The sequence below is a fragment of the Mytilus californianus genome, unplaced genomic scaffold (assembly GCF_021869535.1).
Source record: "Mytilus californianus isolate M0D057914Y unplaced genomic scaffold, xbMytCali1.0.p SCAF_11, whole genome shotgun sequence".
In the NCBI taxonomy this organism is placed as follows: domain Eukaryota; kingdom Metazoa; phylum Mollusca; class Bivalvia; order Mytilida; family Mytilidae; genus Mytilus; species Mytilus californianus.
Window position 1 is genome coordinate 12,304,085 of NW_026262593.1, and position 21,457 is coordinate 12,325,541.

General features: G+C 31.4%; 1 protein-coding gene across 1 annotated transcript in view; it reads left to right on the forward strand.

The window, feature by feature from the left end:
* Positions 1–4,836: 4,836 nt before the first annotated feature.
* The window catches only part of LOC127719566 (4-hydroxybutyrate coenzyme A transferase-like), a 29,663-nt gene continuing 13,042 nt past the window's right edge, over positions 4,837–21,457 (forward strand). The window contains exons 1-4 of the mRNA XM_052225788.1: positions 4,837–5,175; positions 16,611–16,763; positions 19,890–20,129; positions 21,218–21,406. Of these exons, the coding sequence (XP_052081748.1) occupies positions 5,004–5,175; positions 16,611–16,763; positions 19,890–20,129; positions 21,218–21,406 (754 nt within the window). The 5' untranslated portion in view covers positions 4,837–5,003. The remainder of the gene's footprint in view (positions 5,176–16,610; positions 16,764–19,889; positions 20,130–21,217; positions 21,407–21,457) is intronic.

Here is a 21,457-nt window from a genome sequence, read left to right on the forward strand (position 1 = left end):
TTACAGTGCAAGGGAGGAAAAATGAGACCAAACTCTTCACAATGGAGACGGGATCAGCACAACCTCCTGGGTCCAACTATATAGAAGACTTGCAGCCACTTAGTGTCCAGGGCATAGTTTGTATAAAGGAAGGGGAGAGTTGGCATACGATTCAGAGAACAATTCACAGTTGGCTGGGTTACCAATTTGTTGGGAACCCATTGCACTAACTTTTTAGTGTATCAGTAGACCCGTGAATAGGGTCTGTTTGGGGGGTAGGTTGTATACTTTTTTGAAATTGTTTGGGGGGTAGGTTGTATACTTTTTTGAAATTGTTGGGGGGATAGGGTGTATACTGTGTATTATAAATTGATGCATATTTTCTCTAAATTGGGTATGATTTCCGTATTTTGTTAATTTTTGGCGAAATTCACAGGGCCCACCTCAGTAGAGGGGGCCTTATTAATAAAACTGGGGGGAGTGTAGTATTCGTAGGGTTAGTTTTAGGTCATCAGACAGACCATCTAGAGATGTCCGAAGAACTACCCAGAAATCCCTCTCTTCCGGTAATGAACTAATGGCTATACAGACGACATATTCTACTGAAGAGCAATCCGGCCGTTCCTGACTGCAGGAACGACCATCCAAGGTATTTATCGGTATTAGGTTAATATCCGCAATCACAACATTTCCATTATCAGTGACAAATTTCCTAAATAACCACAGGTACTTCATTTAAAAGTTACAATATCATAATTTATGATAACATTTGTAGTGTAAAAGTTCCGTTCAGCCATGGGAACACAGAAAAACCCTCTTCAAGCAATAAATTTCGGGAGAAACGTAGCTGGAGGAAGTAAAATCCGGTGCTCTGCCTCTGGTTGACCATGACCACTATTATTCATCTGCTACAGAATTTCCCATATCAAGTTACAGTGATAATGAAGTTGGTTATACTGTTGAATGTGATCACGGTTATTCCTGTAGCTCTCAGACAAATGCAGATGTGAAATTCAAAACTTAAAAGTTTCAATTAACCAAAAAAATATATTCAAATTCACTATCTGTAGACTGTACTTCCTTTTTACAAACTCTCAACAAATCTTGTCCTTAATAAAAAATTATGACACATATCTACCTTAAACAGTCCAAGGAGTTTAATCATAAATCAAAACAGCTGTAAAAGGAGACTTGAGTCTGAGTGATACATTTATAGGTACATATATATTGTATGCACCCATATTGTCCAAAATAGGATTTTATGGGAAGATGGAGTTATAATAACTCATGATAATACCATGACTTTTGATAGGTATAGAGCATGTTACTTGGAAATATGTGGGCTACATCCATTGAAATTCAAGCTGCCAGCACATTATTTGGATGCAATATAAATAATTGCCTCCCGCATATGCAGTCGCCTGTATATTTCATGCATCAGTTTAAACCTGATCAAAACATTTTCCCTCTACTGAATACTTTTATCAGGTGCACATTTCAACCTATTAAAGCAATAAACACTAATGGCTATAACGTCACAGTTCCCAAATTGCACAGAGTACCCAATTTGCACCTATTCAACAAAAATAACTGCGGAAATCTTACAAGTTTTCTTTGAGACTAAACAATTTGTATTGTTATGATTTGACATTATACATGTCTTTTAACATCGGTTAATATATTTAGATATATACAAATCGTTCACAATGAGAATATATCAACAGATGAAGCATTCCCGGGAAAAAGTAAATCTACGAAAACGTCAGTGTAGTCACCATGCGAAGTTATCTAATTATCATCTTTTAAAAATGTTAGCAACTTCAAAACTACAAGTTAATTTTCATGACCCAAATAAAATAAAGTACAAACAAAAAAGCAATAAAATACTTCGCCAAGCACAGCCTGATACAACCACAGATGTAGATTTAGCATATAAAAAACACCAAAAATTTTATGTCAGTTGAAATCAAACATATTTTAATTTTGGACCCTTCAAATTTTAATATGGACTAATTTGAAAATGGGTATCATGTGAGCCCGAACATTTCTATTCACCAGCAGTCTCCAAGTACATATCTCCTTAATTTTATATGATAGTCCCACAAAAATGTTGAAAATGTGTACATTTATTTTTTTTTCTAGATTCTCTCATGTCATACATGTTAAAGCGGTACCTTTTTGGTCACTATTTATGTGTTCCATCTAAATATGAATTGTAACACTTTATAGTGACTGACCAGGTCAAACAAATACTTCTCAAGAAACATGCAGAGAAGAAGACAACTTGGAACAGCACCAGCCATGCCAGACTATGTATGAATAAAAACTCAGATCGGAATAGCATGGACAATATGTTAGTTATATGTCCTAGTGAATAGTAAGGAGAGCTATCAATAATTCTGCAGATAACGCAATTTTATCACTGAGGTTTATTGTACATTTTCTGTTCAAATTTTCACACATTCAGTGAATCGTTCAAAAAGACTAAACTAACTTTTTATTACCAGCTGATTACTGAAAGTTTCAAATAATGACAAGTGTTTCATTCATGAAATAACTTGTGCGTTTCTGCAAAAAAAATCATGTGCAATTTAGTGAATTAAAGGGAAAGAAGATCCTTTTGCGGTGCACTCATGCATGTCAATTGCGAACTGACCCAATATATTTTCTTTATCATGACCAGTTCACTGATACTGACGTTGACATTATCAAGAAGTACACATCAAAGGAAAAATGCACAAATTACCGATAAAATAATTTACACACCCCGTTTCGTATGTATCACCTGCCATATCAGTATTTGTTGCATTTATATATAAATGAGAAATAATCAATGTAAATATGGTAAATTTTTGGAGAAAAAAAACAAAAATTATGGAAAAAACAACCCAAAAATGTTGTTTTTGACCACTGACTCCCAAACTGTTGGTACAATAATTATGATAACCTCCAAAATCAATTCTAACCTTCCTTTAGTGTATTGAAGTTCATACATTGTCATAGGGATCCATTTACTTAAACTAAAGTTATTGTCAGGAAACCAAATGTGTCTTCGGACAACAACAGTGACATGATTGCATTACTCGAAAGCAAATTTTTAACATATTCCCCATTTCCATTCTTAATTTTATTTTGCCGTCGTATAAAAACTTGAAAAGTAAGCTAATAAAACAAAATGCAAAAATGACATAAAACTGACTCTGAATTAGTACATGAAATTGATGTAGAAACCCACAAACAGAAGATGATAAGGAATTAATACATTTATACTGCTGAGCAGTGTTTAGTAGACTCCCCTCAAATTTTAAATAGCATCCCAGAAAATAGCAAAATCTTTAGATTATCAACTTAACAATCCTATTTATGGTTCCTTATGCTTAGATCAAAATGAAAAACCTGATCAAAACATTCTTCTAAACAGGCTCACTGTAAATTCAAACTCTTCTTTTTTAACAATCAGAATGATCCTCTTGCCGATCACATATATATGAGATGCAGGAAACTGGGAATACAATATGAACAACCAGCTAATTTAGAAAGTAAAAATAATTCAACAAACAGAAAGTGTTGTTTGCAATACTATATAAAAAAAAACAACTACAACATTTAGATATTGATGAAAAAGATATTCCAAATCCTCCACCTTTTCATGAAAATCAACAAAAAATTAATTTAATAAAGTTATGGATTGTATAACAGTATTCATAGTTTTGAAATTAAACAAATGTCTTATTGTTTTAAATTTTGTAAAATTTGCAAAGAAAGAAAAATGGATATGAAAATGCACAAGATAATGAATGTAAGCATTGTCATTTATATAAATCAGCAATAAATTCATTTTCAGCAGAAAACAATAAGGGAGCAACCATTTAGCTTCAAAGAGGGGAGGTATGGTTTTTTGTTTGAGTCAGATTTTTTACACGTGAAGCGCTTCAATGCTATCAATCAAAATTATTTAGTCAAAATATAACACTAGAAGGTAAGGGGAAAATCTGGATTCAGAATATTTTTTTTTTATCCTCTGCTTGAACAGAGTATTTTTTTTCCATCATTTTTTTAAGAAAAATACTAGTCCAAATAATTATGACGTCTAGGAAGGCTATTTTAAATTTTTGCTTTGACGCCTTCCTGCGACACTTCAAAGCAAAAAAATACCATACCCCCTCCTGCCTTTTGAACTTCAATGATCTTTCCCTAAACATTTTCCATCTGAACTTATTATTTTATTTTAGACAAAAACTATACAGATATGTAGGACATTCGTCCTGAACATGCATGACATATTTGCCACTGGACTTTAAGCAACCAACAATCAATCAATATATAGGACATAGTCTTGGTATAAAGCTGGCATTTAAGGTAGCGCCTTCCCCATATTATATATACAGTATACACTATATATATGTCTCTGTTTTATCTTAACGATTCCTGAAGTTTATCATTGTGTGCAACATTTTGCTATTATATGCAATAACTGTTTATTTTATTGCATAATAGTTCCAGGTCACTTAGTCTAAATATATATATTATCAGAGTGGGTGTGAAAAGGGAATTAGTAAACATCATTGATCAACTACGTGTTCCGAAGTTTGACACCACTTATCCCAAAGGTTAATTTCCGATTTTTGTTGTTTACTTTGTGATTTTATCCGATTTTTTAAGACTCACTTATTTGATCTGTTTTTATTTATTCATCTTTTGTTCCTCTTTTAAGATATGCAAGTAATTATTGATAATGTGACCTGCTATGATAATATCTTTTTGGGTACGTTGCACTTCTGTGATTCTCTAGAGGTTCTAATATCTATCGTAAATTCGGTACCAGTCGACGAACAGAAGCCGCAGGATGCTTCGAGAACAAGAAACCAGTGTCATCATCAAAGAGCCGATAACTCAATAAAGCATAAAGAGTCACGAACGATGGCTTTCTACAAGAAAAACATAAAATTCATAACTGCAGAGTTTACCTTATTTGTTAGGTGTATGAACTAACGCCATATATTACCACTGGACAAACGCAAGAAATGGCATTCTCGTTGCAAGCTGTCAGGTCTGGTTTTCGGAGTCTGAACAAGTTTTGTGTAAGCACCAATGTCAGAAGTTATTATCTATATTCACCGGAACCATTCCACCCACTGCCTGACCGACTTCCTCTAAAAAAGACTGCAGAAGAGGCAGTTCAAGTTATCCAGTCAGGTAAGACGATTAAAACAAAATAACAATATTCTTTTCTACATACACTTTTATAGATACCATTCAGTCTGAGATTAATATCAGATTTATTTTAGTTAAAAAAAAAAGAATAATATGAGGCAGGTGTTACCTGTGAAAGGGGACGAAGTCAGAAAACCTTTAGAATCCTGTTAAGGTGGTAATGGAGTATGAATTAAAAATTGATAGAATTTTTTCATACCATAGGCGGATCCGCCCCCCCCCCCCCCCCCCCCCCCCCCCCCTTTGTGGGAAAAATTTGGTTGATCATATAGGGAATCACTGAAGCATGACTGGAGCGGGCCCCCTTAACAGGTCAGCTAGTGCTCCCCATCCCCCCTTATGAAAAGTTCTGGATCCGCCACTGCATACTTTGCTTAAATGTAGTATATACTGTGATATGTTCAAAAATATAATAAAAAATGATAGGTTATCGAGCATTTTCTGAAGCTACAGATTGTGACAAAATGACACATTTTGTATGGATTATACAGGGAAAAAGCATCATTAATTATGCGATTAGAAGCTACATGTAAACTGAATGATAGAATTGTAAAATAAATACGAGAAGACAACTTTTGGAAAATGCTTTGAGAATATTATAAGAAAAGATAGGGTCACTGTACAATTTTTCCGGCTAAAATATAAAATAGCAAAATTTAATTTAAATTCCTTTAGAAAATTTCAGAGTCATATTTTTCTGATATTTTCCCGACCATTACACATATTTTCAAGCTTGAAAAGGTGACCAATTCCAGCGGCACATCATATCACCTTGTATAAAGGAAGTGCCATTAGTAATCTCAATTTATATGGAAAATGTGGAAGGTGATATACAATACTATTAAATATGGATGCCTTGGAGACATGTCAGACACACCAATACAATAGACAATAACACTATTGAAGCTAGTAAAAACTTGAACAGTTCTATGCTTTCGAAGGGCAACTATTCAATGTCTCAAATAGCTTATAACAGTTGTCTTCTTAAAACGTACAGAAAAAAAAGTAAAATTAACTGACGACTGCTAAAAAACAAAAACACAAACAAACAGACATGTCGAGGCCTTTAGTTTTCTCGTTTGAATTGTTTTACATTTGTAATTTCAAGTCCTTTTATAGCCAACTATACTGTATGGGTTTTTCTCTTTTAAGAAGGCTATACGGTTGCCTATAATTGTTTATATTAAATCCACTTCATTTGATCTTCGGTTGATAAAAATTTAAAAGAAGATGTCGTATGATTGCCAATCCAACAACTCTCCATAAGAAATCAAATGACACAGAAATTTACAGCTATATGTCATCGTACGGCCTTCAACAATGAGCAAAGTCCATACTGCACAGTCAGCTATAAAAGGCCCCAAAATTACAAATGTAAAACAATTTAAAGGAGAAAACTAACCGCCTAATTGATGTACAAAAAATGAACGAAAAACACATATCATGTAACACAGCAACAAATGACAGCCACTGAATTACAGGCTCCTGACTTGGGACAGTTAATACATAAAGTTGTCTCATTTGCAATTACACCACATCTAATTTTTTTAAACATCTGAAAAACATCACACCATAAAACAGTATAGAAATGGGCTTAAGTCATATAAGTGTTACATTTTCAGCTTCTATATACATAGAGTAGAAACACTCTAACAGTGGTCATGAAAGTGTCTTATTTTCTTGCTTCAGACTTTAAACTCTGATTGAAGGTTGTAAAATTCAATATACATCATATCTCATTGGGATGCATGACCTTTGAGCAATGGGTTTGGAAGTGGCTACTGTGAATGTTGAAGGTGATAACATAAAAACATTGGTTTAAATTTGTGTGACAAGGTAAACATTGCTAGAAACAATCATTTTTCATTGTTTCTTCACCATGTTTACTGCATCGCGTTACAATACAAATTTCTCACTTCTTGCTAATAGATCTGGTGATGTGAAGTTGATTTTCCTTTTTTTACTCTTTTGTGATGGTAAGCCATCATGCATGTTATTGTATATATAAAACAAAAGTTGTGTCAATTTTGCTCAATACCTCAGTGTAACATGTAGGTACATTATGAAGATATGCGGTTGTAAATGACACATTCTATGTAGAATGATTTTATAATTTTGAATAAGAAAAATATATGTCAATTGTCATTATTAAAAATTCAGCTTCATTTCGGTGTCACTTCTTTTTCTTTTGGCAGTAAGTTTGTCACTAATAAAATTATTGAAATATATGATAAAGAAGAGTTGTTCTGCGAGTTCATTTTTGAAATTATTTATTAAAAGGTATGATTTAAAACTAAAAGATGTATTTTTTTGTTAATTGTCTGCGTTTAATATTTTTTATGTCAAACAACATGTTCAATGCTTATTTCTTATTTCTTGAAAGTTGATTTGTATTTTTTTTATAAAAAGGTAATTAAAAGGGTCTATATTCTTCATACTTGAGTGACTCATTTTCTTTAAATTTGAGTGCCCCATTATTTTCTATTTTTTACTTTTTTGCCATATTTTTCTTTATTCATAATTTGTTTGCTATTTTTTCTGCACATTTTGTCGATTCTTTAAAACCCCACGCAGACCCTCATCTACGAGTGGACTTTGTATCTAAGTTTTAAAAACACATTTAATGAAATAAGAAGAACGATTTTAAGTTAAATTTCCTGAAGATTATACACATGAAAGTGAGATTACTAGTTTTAAAGGGTATTGGGTCCGTTTGCGCCCAATACACGTTCGCACCCCACACGTTCGCCCCTAGGTCCGTTCGCACCCTACACGTTCGCACCCTTTTTGTCGAGCCTTCGACTTTTGTCGAAAAAGCGAGACATAGCGATCCTACATTCCGTCGGCGTCGTCGTCGTCGTCGTCGTCGTTGTCGTCGGCGTCGTCCACAAATATTCACTCTGTGGTTAAAGTTTTTGAAATTTTAATAACTTTCTTAAACTATCCTGGATTTCTACCAAACTTGGACAGAAGCTTGTTTATGATCATAAGATTATATTCAAAAGTAAATTTTGTAAAAAAAAAAAATTCCATTTTTTCCGTATTTTACTTATAAATGGACTTAGTTTTTCTGCCAGGAAACATTACATTCACTCTGTGGTTAAAGTTTTTGAAATTTTAATAACTTTCTTAAACTATCCTGGATTTCTACCAAACTTGGAAAGAAGCTTGTTTATGATCATAAGATAGTATCCAGAAGTAAATTTTGTAAAAAAAAAATTCCATTTTTTCCGTATTTTACTTATAAATGGACTTAGTTTTTCTGCCAGTTAACATTACATTCACTCTGTGGTTAAAGTTTTTAAAATTTTAACAACTTTCTTAAACTATCCTGGATTTGTACTACACTTGGACAGAAGCTTATTTATGATCATAAGATAGTATCTAGAAGAAAATTTTGATAAAAATATGTTCCATTTTTTCCGTATTTTACTTATAAATGGACTTAGTTTTTCTTCCAGTTAACTTTACATACAGTCTGCAGTTAAAGTTTTAAAAACATTTATTAGATTCAAAAACCATCCTGGATTTTTACCAAACTTGGACAGAAGCTACTTACAATCAAAAGATAGTATAGAGAGGAATATTTTTATTAATTTTTTTCCTCATTTTTGTTGAGCCTGCAATTAACAGCAAAAGTAGGCGAGACACTGGGTTCCGCGGAACCCTTACGAATTTTTTTTATTCAAAAACCTGATAAATTTTTAGATGTTTTGTAGATGTTTATTCATAAACAATGAAAAAAAATATTTATAGCAATACACTATCCAAAACATGATTACGAATTATTCAACACATAAAAAAAACGTCAGAATCCCATTTCCTTTTGAAACAATAAAAAAGAAATATTTATAGCAATACACTAACCAAAACATGATTAAGATTTTATCAATACCTAAAAAAACGTTGTCAGAATCTCACTATATTTAGAAACAATGAAAAAAAAAAATTTATATATATATATAAAAAAGTCTAAATTGAAAACAACGTTCAAACCTATGATTGCGTTGGATAAAACCGCAATTTTTATACGTGTGCATGCAAAACAAATTTCTTGTTAGAGGGGTCTAAATACAGCACAAACAACATTTTCCAAAAGACCGAAAAAGTGAAAAAGTATATTTTAACAAAACGCATTTGACTAACAGGTCGAACAACAAATGTTCTTAAACCCTGCTGACTGCCATTGGCGATTGCCAAATAAACGGATCACCGATGTAAAAATGGATCTTAATTATAAATTTATACTAAACAGAAAACAATAAACTTGTGGAAAAAATGATATACCGCAAACAAAAGGTGCAAAGATTTTTTGTACACCATATCCGTATTTAGACAATTAATGTCTCTTCAGTGATGTTAGGAATCGAAATGGTATTTGGAAAGCCATACAATTTACCTCAATTTAGGATAGACTCTTGAATTTTGAGGAGTCAAAATAAGATGAACGGATCATATAAACCCGAAGGCAAATATAATACAAGCCCAAACGAAAAAATATAAAGAAGTCTAAATTGAAAACAACGTTCAAACCTATGATTGCGTTGGATAAAAACCGCAATTTTTATACGTGTGCATGCAAAACAAATTTCTTGTGAGAGGGGTCTAAATACAGCAAGTCTAAATTGAAAACAACGTTCAAACCTATGATTGCGTTGGATAAAAACCGCAATTTTTATACGTGTGCATGCAAAACAAATTTCTTGTTAGAGGGGTCTAAATACAGCACAAACAACATTTTCCAAAAGACCAAAAAAGTGAAAAAGTATATTTTAACAAAACGCATTTGACTAACAGGTCGAACAACAAATGTTCTTAAACCCTGCTGACTGCCATTGGCGATTGCCAAATAAACGGATCACCGATGTAAAAATGGATCTTAATTATAAATTTAATACTAAACAGAAAACAATAAACTTGCGGAAAAGATGGTATACCGCAAACAAAAGGTGCAAAGGTTTTTGTACACCATATCCAGATTTCGACAATTAATGTCTCTTCAGTGATGTTAGGAATCGAAACGGTATTTGGAAAACCATACAATTTACCTCAATTTAGGATAGACTCTTGAATTTTGAGGAATCAAAATAGGATGAACGGATCATATAAACCCGAAGGCAAATATAATACAAGCCCAAACGAAAAAATATAAAGAAGTCTAAATTGAAAACAACGTTCAAACCTATGATTGCGTTGGATAAAAACCGCAATTTTTATATACGTGTGCATGCAAAACAAATTTTTTGTTAGAGGGGTCTAAATACAGCACAAACAACATTTTCCAAAAGACCAAAAAAGTGAAAAAGTATATTTTAACAAAACGCATTTGACTAACAGGTCGAATATATATATAGAGCAATACACTTACCTAAACATGATTAAAAATTATTCAACACAAAAAAAAAATACTGGTCGTCAGAATCTCACTTTATTTAAAAACAATGAAAAAAAATGTTTATAGCAATACATTTAACATGACACAAAAAAAACCTTGTCAGAATCTCACTTTATTTAGAAACAATGAAAAAATATATATTTATAGCAATACACTTACCAAAACTCGTTTACAAATTATTAAACACAAAACCAATAAAAATTGGGCGCGAACGTGTAGGGTGCAAACGGACTTTGGGTGCGAACGTGTAGGGTGCGAAAGTGAAAGGGGGGCGAACGTGATTAGGCGCGAACGGGCCTGTTTCGTTTTAAAGAAGCCCGTATGTCGGAGGATAACAAAACATTCAAATTCGATTTATTATGGCTCTTTGTACAGATACAAGTCTGTCTGATTGATATGCGGCAAGTTTCCCAAAAGAACTCTAGGAATAATCTAACTTCAGAATCTGTTGAAAAAGAAACGGAAATACCGCAACGTTTCCGATGTTGGTTCTATTGTTAAGACATTATGTTGTGACGTCATTTGCAATGTAAACAAAAAAACGCTATTGTCAGGTAACGTTTTTTATCATATCAAAATCTGAATTAAAAGAATGTATATTTAAATGGTTAAAAAGACTGAAAACTCTGCTATTTTAATGTAAACGAAAAGACGTGTTGCTATGAAGCATCGAGTTGTAAGGAACAGATCTATACCAAAACCAACGTGTCACAATGATCCTTAATCATAGCGATCACCATTATATGACTTCATTCAACTTTGAATCTGCATGTCATTTTGTTAATAGTATAACAAAAAAACAACAACATTAAAGCAAAGTCAACCATGAATTATAAAAAGGACATTATAAGAATACAAATGTTATTGTTATTGTGTTGTCGTCCATACTCTTTCCGGTAATCATACATACTAATTTTCGGGAAATTGTATGACATATATTGCAGCGTCCTCCAGGGGGAAATGCAACTGTTTGAAAAAGTTCGAAAAACGTTTACGATTATGATTTCATTAGTATATTGATTTTTTATTTAGATTTTTAGTAGTTTTATTGATTTGCTTACTGATGTAAGGTACGTCCCCATAACATTTTACTCAAATCCCAAGCCAAAACGATACCGGAAAAGATCGGTAGGTCTTTTCACCACCGAACACCACCGCACACCGCCGAACCCCACCGAACACCCCAAAAATTTATTTTTTTGAACCCTTATTGTTATAAATGTGACCTAAATATAATATTTAAGTTATTAATTCAACAAATAATAAGGTTAAGAGAACAAATATCTACATCGAACAGAAAAGGAGAGTCTATAACACTACAACTCTGCAAACCACCACTGGACACCTCAACAACTCAACAGTATCAGATCATTGTCCAATAACAGTAAATATCATGTCTCAAATAAATAAGCAACCACCAGAAAACTTAAAAACTCCTTTAAAGTGCATAAAATGGAATAATGAATATGAAAATACATTTAAATTAAACTTATTAAAAACTGACTTCCAACCAATTATTTCTGAAATAGAAAGCTTAGCAGAAATCCCAGTTCAAAATAACTTGGTATCCAGTATGGAAGAAAAAATTAATGAAAATGTTTCTAATATGTCATCTTTATTGTATAATGCTGCTTTTCTTGGCCCAAAACGAACCACTTTCAGGGATAACAAAAGTAAATTCCGAAAAAGTTAAAAAACCCTACTATAATAATGAATGTGAAGCCCAATTTAGAGCTTTAAAACACCATACTAGGAAATTGTGTAAAGAACCATGGAACAAGCAACTAAGGTTAGAAGTTATGTCCAAAAAAAAGGTACTAAATAGATTGATAAGGAAAAATTATAGACAATTTAGAAATAAAATGCTGACTAAAATCTTGGAATCAAATAATTCTTCAGATGAGTTTTGGAAAACTGTTAAAACTTTAAAGAAAAAAGAACTGAATGATCCTAGTTCAAACATTCAAGCTAAAGAATGGTTTGAATACTTCAAAAATCTTATGAATACTACCCATAACAAAAATTCTGATATCAAATCATGTACTGATGGTAATTTTTTGAATAATTGTAACAAAAATTTAAATGTTAGGATAACTGCAGAGGAAGTGCTGCTTGCTATGAAAGCCTTGAAAAATAAGAAATCATGTGGTTCTGATGGGTTAACAAATGAAATGTTGAAAATATCTTGCACTATGAACGTCAACATGTATGTAAAATTATTTAACTTAATTCTTTTTACTGGTATATATCCTTCTAAATGGAGAGAAAATTACATTAAACCAGTTTTTAAAGGAGGGTGTTTTAATAACCCCTCAAACTACAGAGGTATAGCACTTTCTAGCTGCTTAGGAAAATTCTTCTCAAGAGTTTTATATAATCGTTTAGAAAAGTATTCTGAAACTAATAAAATCATTTGTCGTGAACAGATTGGATTCAAAAAAGGATGCAGAACTAGTGATCACATTCTAACTTTAAAAACTATTATTGATAAAGCTTTTAAATCAAACAAAAGAATATATGCATGTTTTATTGATTTTAAAAAAGCTTTTGACACTATAAATAGAGAGGCCCTGTTACACAAACTTGCTGAATATAACATAAATGGACCATTCCTCAATATTCTAAAAGATATGTACAAAGAAGTTTTATTTGCAGCTAAAGTCACTGAAGGCATTACTAAGATGTTTCCTTCCACAGTTGGAGTAAAACAAGGCTGCATTCTAAGCCCTACCTTATTGTCTTTTTATATAAATGATTTAACCTCCATGTTTGATAACTCCTGTGATCCTGTAACATTACATGACATAAAATTGTCTAGTCTTTTATATGCTGATGACTTAGTATTAATATCAGAATCTTCAGAAGGTTTACAAAATTGTCTAAACAAGTTAAACAAGTGGTAAAAAACTTACTAAAGACAAGTTTGTATTGAATAATGAAGTAATCGAATGCTGCACAGAATATAAATATTTAGGTATACTATTCAAGCCATCAGGAATTTTCACTAATGCTGTAAATCTCCTCTGTAAAAAAGCTTCAAAGGCATTGTTTTGTATTAAAAAAATCCTTTACTCAGATAAGATGGATGTTTTTTCCCATATGAAACTTTTTAATTCTTGTGTTAGTCCAATATTACTGTATTGTAGTGAGATATGGTCACTAAATATTGTGAAGAACAACAAAACTCTTGAATCTCAATACTTATCAATGGAATCAGTAAAACTCCAGATCAAATTTGCGAAAAGTCTTCTTAATGTTAATTCAAAGGCAGTAAATACAGCTGTATTAGCTGAATTGGGAATGTACCCTATTGGTATACAGGCCCTTAAGTCTTCTGTAGGATTTTGGTTACATATTTTAAATTCAAATGAAAATGAGTTTTTTGTCGAGCCTTCGACTTTTGTCGAAAAAGCGAGACATAGCGATCCTACATTCCGTCGTCGTTGTTGTCGTCGGTGGCGTCCACAAATATTCACTCTGTGGTTAAAGTTTTTGAAATTTTAATAACTTTCTTAAACTATCCTGGATTTCTACCAAACTTGGACAGAAGCTTGTTTATGATCATAAGATTATATTCAAAAGTAAATTTTGTAAAAAAAAAAATACCATTTTTTCCGTATTTTACTTATAAATGGACTTAGTTTTTCTGCCAGGAAACATAACATTCACTCTGTGGTTAAAGTTTTTGAAATTTTAATAACTTTCTTAAACTATCCTGGATTTCTACCAAACTTGGAAAGAAGCTTGTTTATGATCATAAGATAGTATCCAGAAGTAAATTTTGTAAAAAAAAAATTCCATTTTTTCCGTATTTTACTTATAAATGGACTTAGTTTTTCTGCCAGTTAACATTACATTCACTCTGTGGTTAAAGTTTTTAAAATTTTAACAACTTTCTTAAACTATCCTGGATTTGTACCACACTTGGACTGAAGCTTGTTTATGATCAAAAGCTAGTATCTAGAAGGAAATTTTGATAAAATTTTGTTCCATTTTTTCAGTATTTTACTTATAAATGGACTTAGTTTTTCTTTCAGTTAACTTTACATACAGTCTGCAGTTAAAGTTTTAAAAACATTTATTAGATTCAAAAACCATCCGGGATTTTTACCAAACTTGGACAGAAGCTACTTACAATCAAAATATAGTATAGAGAGGAATATTTTTATTAATTTTTTTCCTCATTTTTGTTGAGCCTGCGATTAACAGCAAAAGTAGGCGAGACACTGGGTTCCACGGAACCCTTACGAATTTTATTATATAATGTTTATAAAGTTAACAAGCAGTTAAATGATGGATTTGCTTCAAAAATTAAAATGCTACTTTCAAAATTGAATTTCACTCATGTTTGGGAAAATCAATGTACCTTTTCTAAAAAACGATTACTTTTAGCCCTTGTGAAGAAGCTCAATGAAAATTACATTATATTTTGGAAAAATTGTCTCTTTAATGATGATAATTCAATAAATGGAAATAAACTAAGAACCTACAGAAAATTTAAAGTAAAGTATGAACTAGAAAAGTACCTTTTATTGAATTTAAATAAAAATGTTATAAAAAATTATGCCAAAATAAGAATAAGTAATAGTATGCTGGCTGTTGAACGCAGTAGATACAACAAAACAGCCTTGGAAAATAGAATATGTCCTTTATGCCATAAAGAGGTGGAAGATGAATACCATTTTATCATTACATGTACAGAAATTAATAAAACTAGGATCAAAATGTTTAATGAAATTTCTAGTATTGTCCCCAGTTTTAATTCAATGAGTAAAGAAAACAAATTTGATTTTATATTTTCTTGTGAAGAATGTGATATTTTACTTATCATTGTTAACAATATAAGTGAAATGTATAACGAGAGAAACAATTATAATGTCAATATATGAACTGTGTGTGATGGTGGCTTAACTTATAATGTTATATATAATCATAATATTTAAATTGATAATTTTATAGAGGAGGCATGCTGTCAAAAATAGTATAATACTTAATATTAATAATCTTTATTTTTTTTTTCAATGCTACATGTTTGTATTGTTTAATGTCTATCGTTTTGTCATTAATATGCCTGTCTGTCTGTCTGTTTGTTTGTCATTTTGTTTTGTTTTGTATTGGTTTGTTTATTTAGTAACAATCCTATTGTTTGGATTTTAAACTAATAAAATTCTTATTCTTATTCTTATTCTTATTCCTCAAATAATTTTTTCTTCATTTTTTTTCTTCTTTTATAAAATAGTTGTACCAATAACAAGAAAAGAGACATGAACAAATGTTAAATATTTCGGGTAACTTATATCCTTAATCAAATGATTCTTATACACAAACAATGTAATCCGGAAAAATAGTGATGAATCCGGAGACGTTTTTCTTTATATGGATTATATTGATAATCGACTTTAACAGAAAAATGATGCATATAAACGTCGTCCCCTTAATATATCTGAATTTGTGTTAAATGGTAAGATCTAAAATTTGAGTAGTTTATTGCAGTGTTGAATAAAATTTGGAACGTGTCTCCCCACATTTTATTTCAAATACATGTACTATCATGACTATTGTTACCCTTCTTGCATTGGTAACTGTCATGACTAACAAACGATCACACTCAAATGTGTGAGTTTTAATTGGAATCACCTCCACTTTAATGCAAATCTTAATTGACCTTGGGACCAATATACAATTCATGTATGAGTCCCAGATTGACCACAGTTAATATCTAACTATTGTATTACATAATTGAATAGACTATATCCATGATATTGTACAACTAAACATGCTAAATAGTAATACACAACACAATACACAACTCTTGATCTCAATAGTATGAAATAATTATTTAGAAAAAACAATTCTTTCATTCCATGCTCTATACTCATTCTAACATGGGTAGGCATTATATTTGTCAATGTTTTTATTACCTATCTACAATGTATCTTGAAATCTATAATAGATAGAAAGAAATTAAAGACACCATGTTTTAATATACTTTGATATATATCAGAATTTTTATTCAATTCAGGATTTAGAGTGTTTGTTCATGGAGCAGCAGCAACCCCTGTGCCATTGATTGAGGCTTTATGTCAACATGGGTTGAAGGCAGGTTTGAGGAATGTAGAACTATTACATATTCATACAGAGGGACCAGGCACATACAATAAACCAGAATATGAAGGTTTGTGAAAGGAGTTGGTCCCCTTGTGGCATTTAAATTAGGAGATCGAAAAAAAAATCTAAATTGATATTATACAGTACTCATAACATGCATAAGGTGAGACAGTTATAACCTCTCTAGAGATTCACAGTGAAATAAGGTGATTGTTGGTGAGTAGAGGCTATGGAATTCTGATTTATAGCCCCGTTTTGTAATACCTTTTTAGTATGAAGAGAGATATTATATCCCCACTCTAGCAGTGGGGCTATTGCAATTACCTTGTCCATCTGTTCATCTAATAAATATTTTTGCCATACTTTTCTCAGCAATTGCTTATTATAAATGTGAAGGACTTCATATTTGGTCATCAGCTTGACAGTGATAAGTGGTAATGTGTGAGCACTCTTGAAATCTGTCTAAACGTACTTCCTGTTTGCCCATACCTTGAATTATGAACTTGGGTATACTTATAATGACCATGTTTTCATTTTTTGTTTTTGATTGAATCAACCTAAATCACATACATTACCACTTAGATTGATTTTTGTCCCACCTGTGAGGTGTTCTGTTTCTGACATTGGTCTCACAGTATTAATGGCACTTCTCATTTTAATGGAGATTATTTTGTACGGCCCCATAGTCTTTATCCATTGAATTTTGCATAATTTACATGTCAAAGTTTTTTAAAAAGTCAGTTTATATCAAGACTAATTGATTTCTGAAGAAAAATTTAATCTGGTTATCATATATTATTAAAACAGAAATGATCACAGCAATGATATGTCATTTTTAAACAGTATTCTATCATTGTCTATGGAAGGAATTTCAAGAATTCACAAATTAAAAGTGACAAAACTGCATTTTTTCACTGCTTTATACATGTTATATGTACTTTCTACTGGCATGACTGGAGTGCATTTTTAGATCCATTTCATAATTCCGAAAGAATTAAGGCTAAATATATCAATTATTTTAACATTCAGATGCTGTTCAACTATAGCTACTAGTTCTAAATCAGTGACACATACAAATTTTCATAAAATCTGAAATACCCACTAATTTATGTTTATTTTGACCTAAGAGAAAATACTTTTGGTAAGACCTGATATTTGGTATGCAGATGTATTAGGATATATATGATAATTATTTCTTACCAATGCTAGAACCTTCATTTTTCATCTGATACTTTCCAAATTGTATGAAGGTTTCCACTCATAAAACTTCAAATGAGTTTGATGATCAGACAATTTTGAAATGGAGGAGCAATTTTTTGGGAGAGGGATTTGAAAAAATATCTCATATAAATTCAGAATTTCTTGTGGAGGTGCTAGTGCCTTCATTTTTAACTGGATTTTCGAAGTAAAAATCGATTATTGATTTGGGGATGTACAGTGGGCGGCTGCCAAACAGTGTCCATTCATTTACATGAAAACGCTTTGAAGAATTTTTTTCAAATTTAGATATGTTGTTTCCTGTGACTAAATGAAGGTCAAGTTCAATTTTCACGATTTTAGCTATTCTCGTTGTTCAGTTATAGCCCTTTCCCAAGAATTCAATTTAGCCCTTTCCCAAGATTCAATTTTGGATGAATTAAGGTGTAATACCACCATTGATTTTCCCCTATTAGTCTTTGTTAAATTTGCACTTTTCAAAAAATTGTGCAGAATTTATCTTTGTTTCAAATAAAGAAGTACTTGGCATGAGTAAAGTTTTATCCTATCCAGTATTATAGAAAAAATTTCACATAACATTTCATTGCATATAAGAAAATAACCATCACTGGAAGTTAACCAATCAAATTTTCCTCCTTTTTTAACCTGTGTACAAGCTTAAGTAAACATGTAACCCTAAGTTTCCAAAATATTCTATAGAAACCCCAAATAAAAAAATAATGGTGCTTTGAAATACCCAGGATATATGTTTATGACCCAGAAATGTTTTACTGCAATGAAATGTAGGATCAATTACCTACAACTGTCAAATTCAAGGGAATATTTTTTTTCGACCTATTTTCGTATGCAACCTGATGTGACGTACTATGATTTGGTGGTATTACACCTTAATCCATTTCTGTAACAAAGGGAAATAATTCATTTTTTTAAAGATTTTTAAAAGACATTGTATAAATGATAAATGAAATTTGGATTTTTTTTTCTTTTCTTTGGTAAATTGTTTGAAGAATTTTGTGGTAGGTTTGTTTGTTATTCTGTATAAAATAATTTTCTGAATGCTGTATATATAATTTTTTTTCATGAAGTGAACTCCTTTAATTAGATAATAATCTATTTTTATTATAAAAGGATATATTTCATTACATTAAAGTTGTTGACATTGATAGATAAGTTGCAGATCTATATAAGTTTGTGACAAATGAAAGAAAAAATATTTGGAACTATTAATTATATTTGATTATAATTTGAAAATAGATATACATTGTGTTACATCATTTCTAATTTTAGAGAACTATTTTTAGTGATTAAATCATATCTAATGTTAGAGTACTATGTTAAACCATATTTCTGTTCAAAGGGAAATAACTCAAACTTATTCCATGAACCAGTAATGATTACATCAAAATTTCTTTATAACTATTTTATTTTAAGTCATGTGTATTATGAAGGTAGATGTCACAGTTGTAATGTGGTTTTTTTATTTTTGTTGTGTGTGTTAATGTTTAATTTTTACATGATCCTGTTTGGGGTTCAGATTTGCAAATATCATTTTCATTATTAATTAGATAATAATCTATTTTAAAAATATAAGATCACAATCCAAATTCAGAGCTGTTTTAAGCTTAAATGTTGTGTTCATACTTGCTCAACTATTCAGGGATTCGACCTCTGCAGGAAAATCCGGTTTGCTGTCACTGGACAGCCTCTTGTTTATTAGGTGCTCTTTAAATTTTCAAATGGACGAAAGTTACAACTAATCATACCCCAGATGAACTTAATATTCAGAAAATCTTAAATTTAGACTATTTTTTGGATGGGACAAGTTTGTAAAAATATCCCATATTAATTCTGTTGGGTTTGGGGGTATGTGTGTTTGATCATTAAAGGTTCTTTCATTTTTGTTGATGGATTGCTGTCTCATTAATGTATACCCAATAGTTACTTCTATTCAATTTAATGTATATTATTTATACAGGAATTTTTAGATCCAACTCTTTATTCCTTGCTGCCAATGCTCGAAAAGCTGTTATGGATGGGCGAGCAGATGTTATACCAGTCTTCCTCTGTGAGATACCTTTATTGTTTAGGATGAACAAAATACCTCTGGATGTGGCTCTTATATCTATCACACCACCTGATAAACATGGGTTCTGTTCTCTTGGACCCAGTGTGGACTGTACTCGTGCTGCCATACAGAATGCCAAGTATATCATAGGTATGTTTGATATTAAATAACTTGCAAGATACCTTTCAATGTGACCTTAATATCAGTCACACCACCAGATTAACATGGGTTCTATTCTCGTGGACCCAGTATGGACTATAAACACTGTGAGAGTTATTTAAAAAGTGAGAGGTAGTAATTTTTGAATTTCCCCCCACAAAAAAATGTCCAAATTTTAGTTTTTGAATTATTTCTTCAAAAATGGTGTTTTGCAAATCTTTCTTTAAATGAATATATATCATACTTTGTGAAATATATTTTAAGCTTGAATATGTTCTCCTGCAGTTTTAACAATGTTTAAAAAGAGAGAGGATCAATATTTCAAAAGATCAATGATTTTAGATTATCTCCCATGGAAACTTATTAACAACATATTGTAATTTCACATATATTTTACTGAATATAACATGTTTTAATTCAAACTGATGGTTGATTCTTATGAATTTAGAAGACTTTTTTAAAGAAAAATTGTATAAAAGCTTTGTTTGGACATTTTTATAGCAATTCATAAATTATGACCTCTCACCTTTCGATTGACCCTTTACAGTAACAATATCTACAATGTATAGAATTTTTTTAGCAAGGTTTCTATAATAACAATGAAGTGGGATTAAAGTCTTATATGATTGTAAGTATGGTTTACTTTATCACCTTGCACTTTGATGACTTAGACTGGTTTTCTACTGCAGTTGGGTTAACATTTCTGACTAGTTGAACAGTTTGGTTTGATAAAACAAATTGCAATTTGTTAAGAATTTTGAATGAACTGAAAAAGGCGAAGAGCAACACTTACAGTCAAGTTACAGTAATTGTCTATTGCATTTCAACATTGTTGTATTTAAACTCCATTATAAAGCTGGAAATGTTTGTAACTTAAAGTAACACATTGTTTTCTATAAACTTCTCACTATTGCTCTCCACCGCAGCAAACCAGAATTTATACTAGTATACATGTACTTCCCAACAAGTGAAATAATTTTATTCAACTGTAATTTTAATATCAGCCAATAGACACTTAGTGACTTACCTAGAACTATGGGTGACGGTATAATCCACCAATCATATGTTTAATTTTTCAGGTTTAGCCAATAGACATTTACCTAGAACTATAGGAGACGGTATAATCCACCAGTCACATGTTGATACTATAGTTGAATGTGACTACCCATTACACGAACTAAAGAAAGGAGAACTTTCCCCAGAGGAACAAAAGATAGGGAAATTAATAGCAGAACATCTGGTCGAAGATGGAGCAACATTACAGATGGGTTTGTTTTTATACACAGATCTATATTACATGTATATGTAAAATTACTATT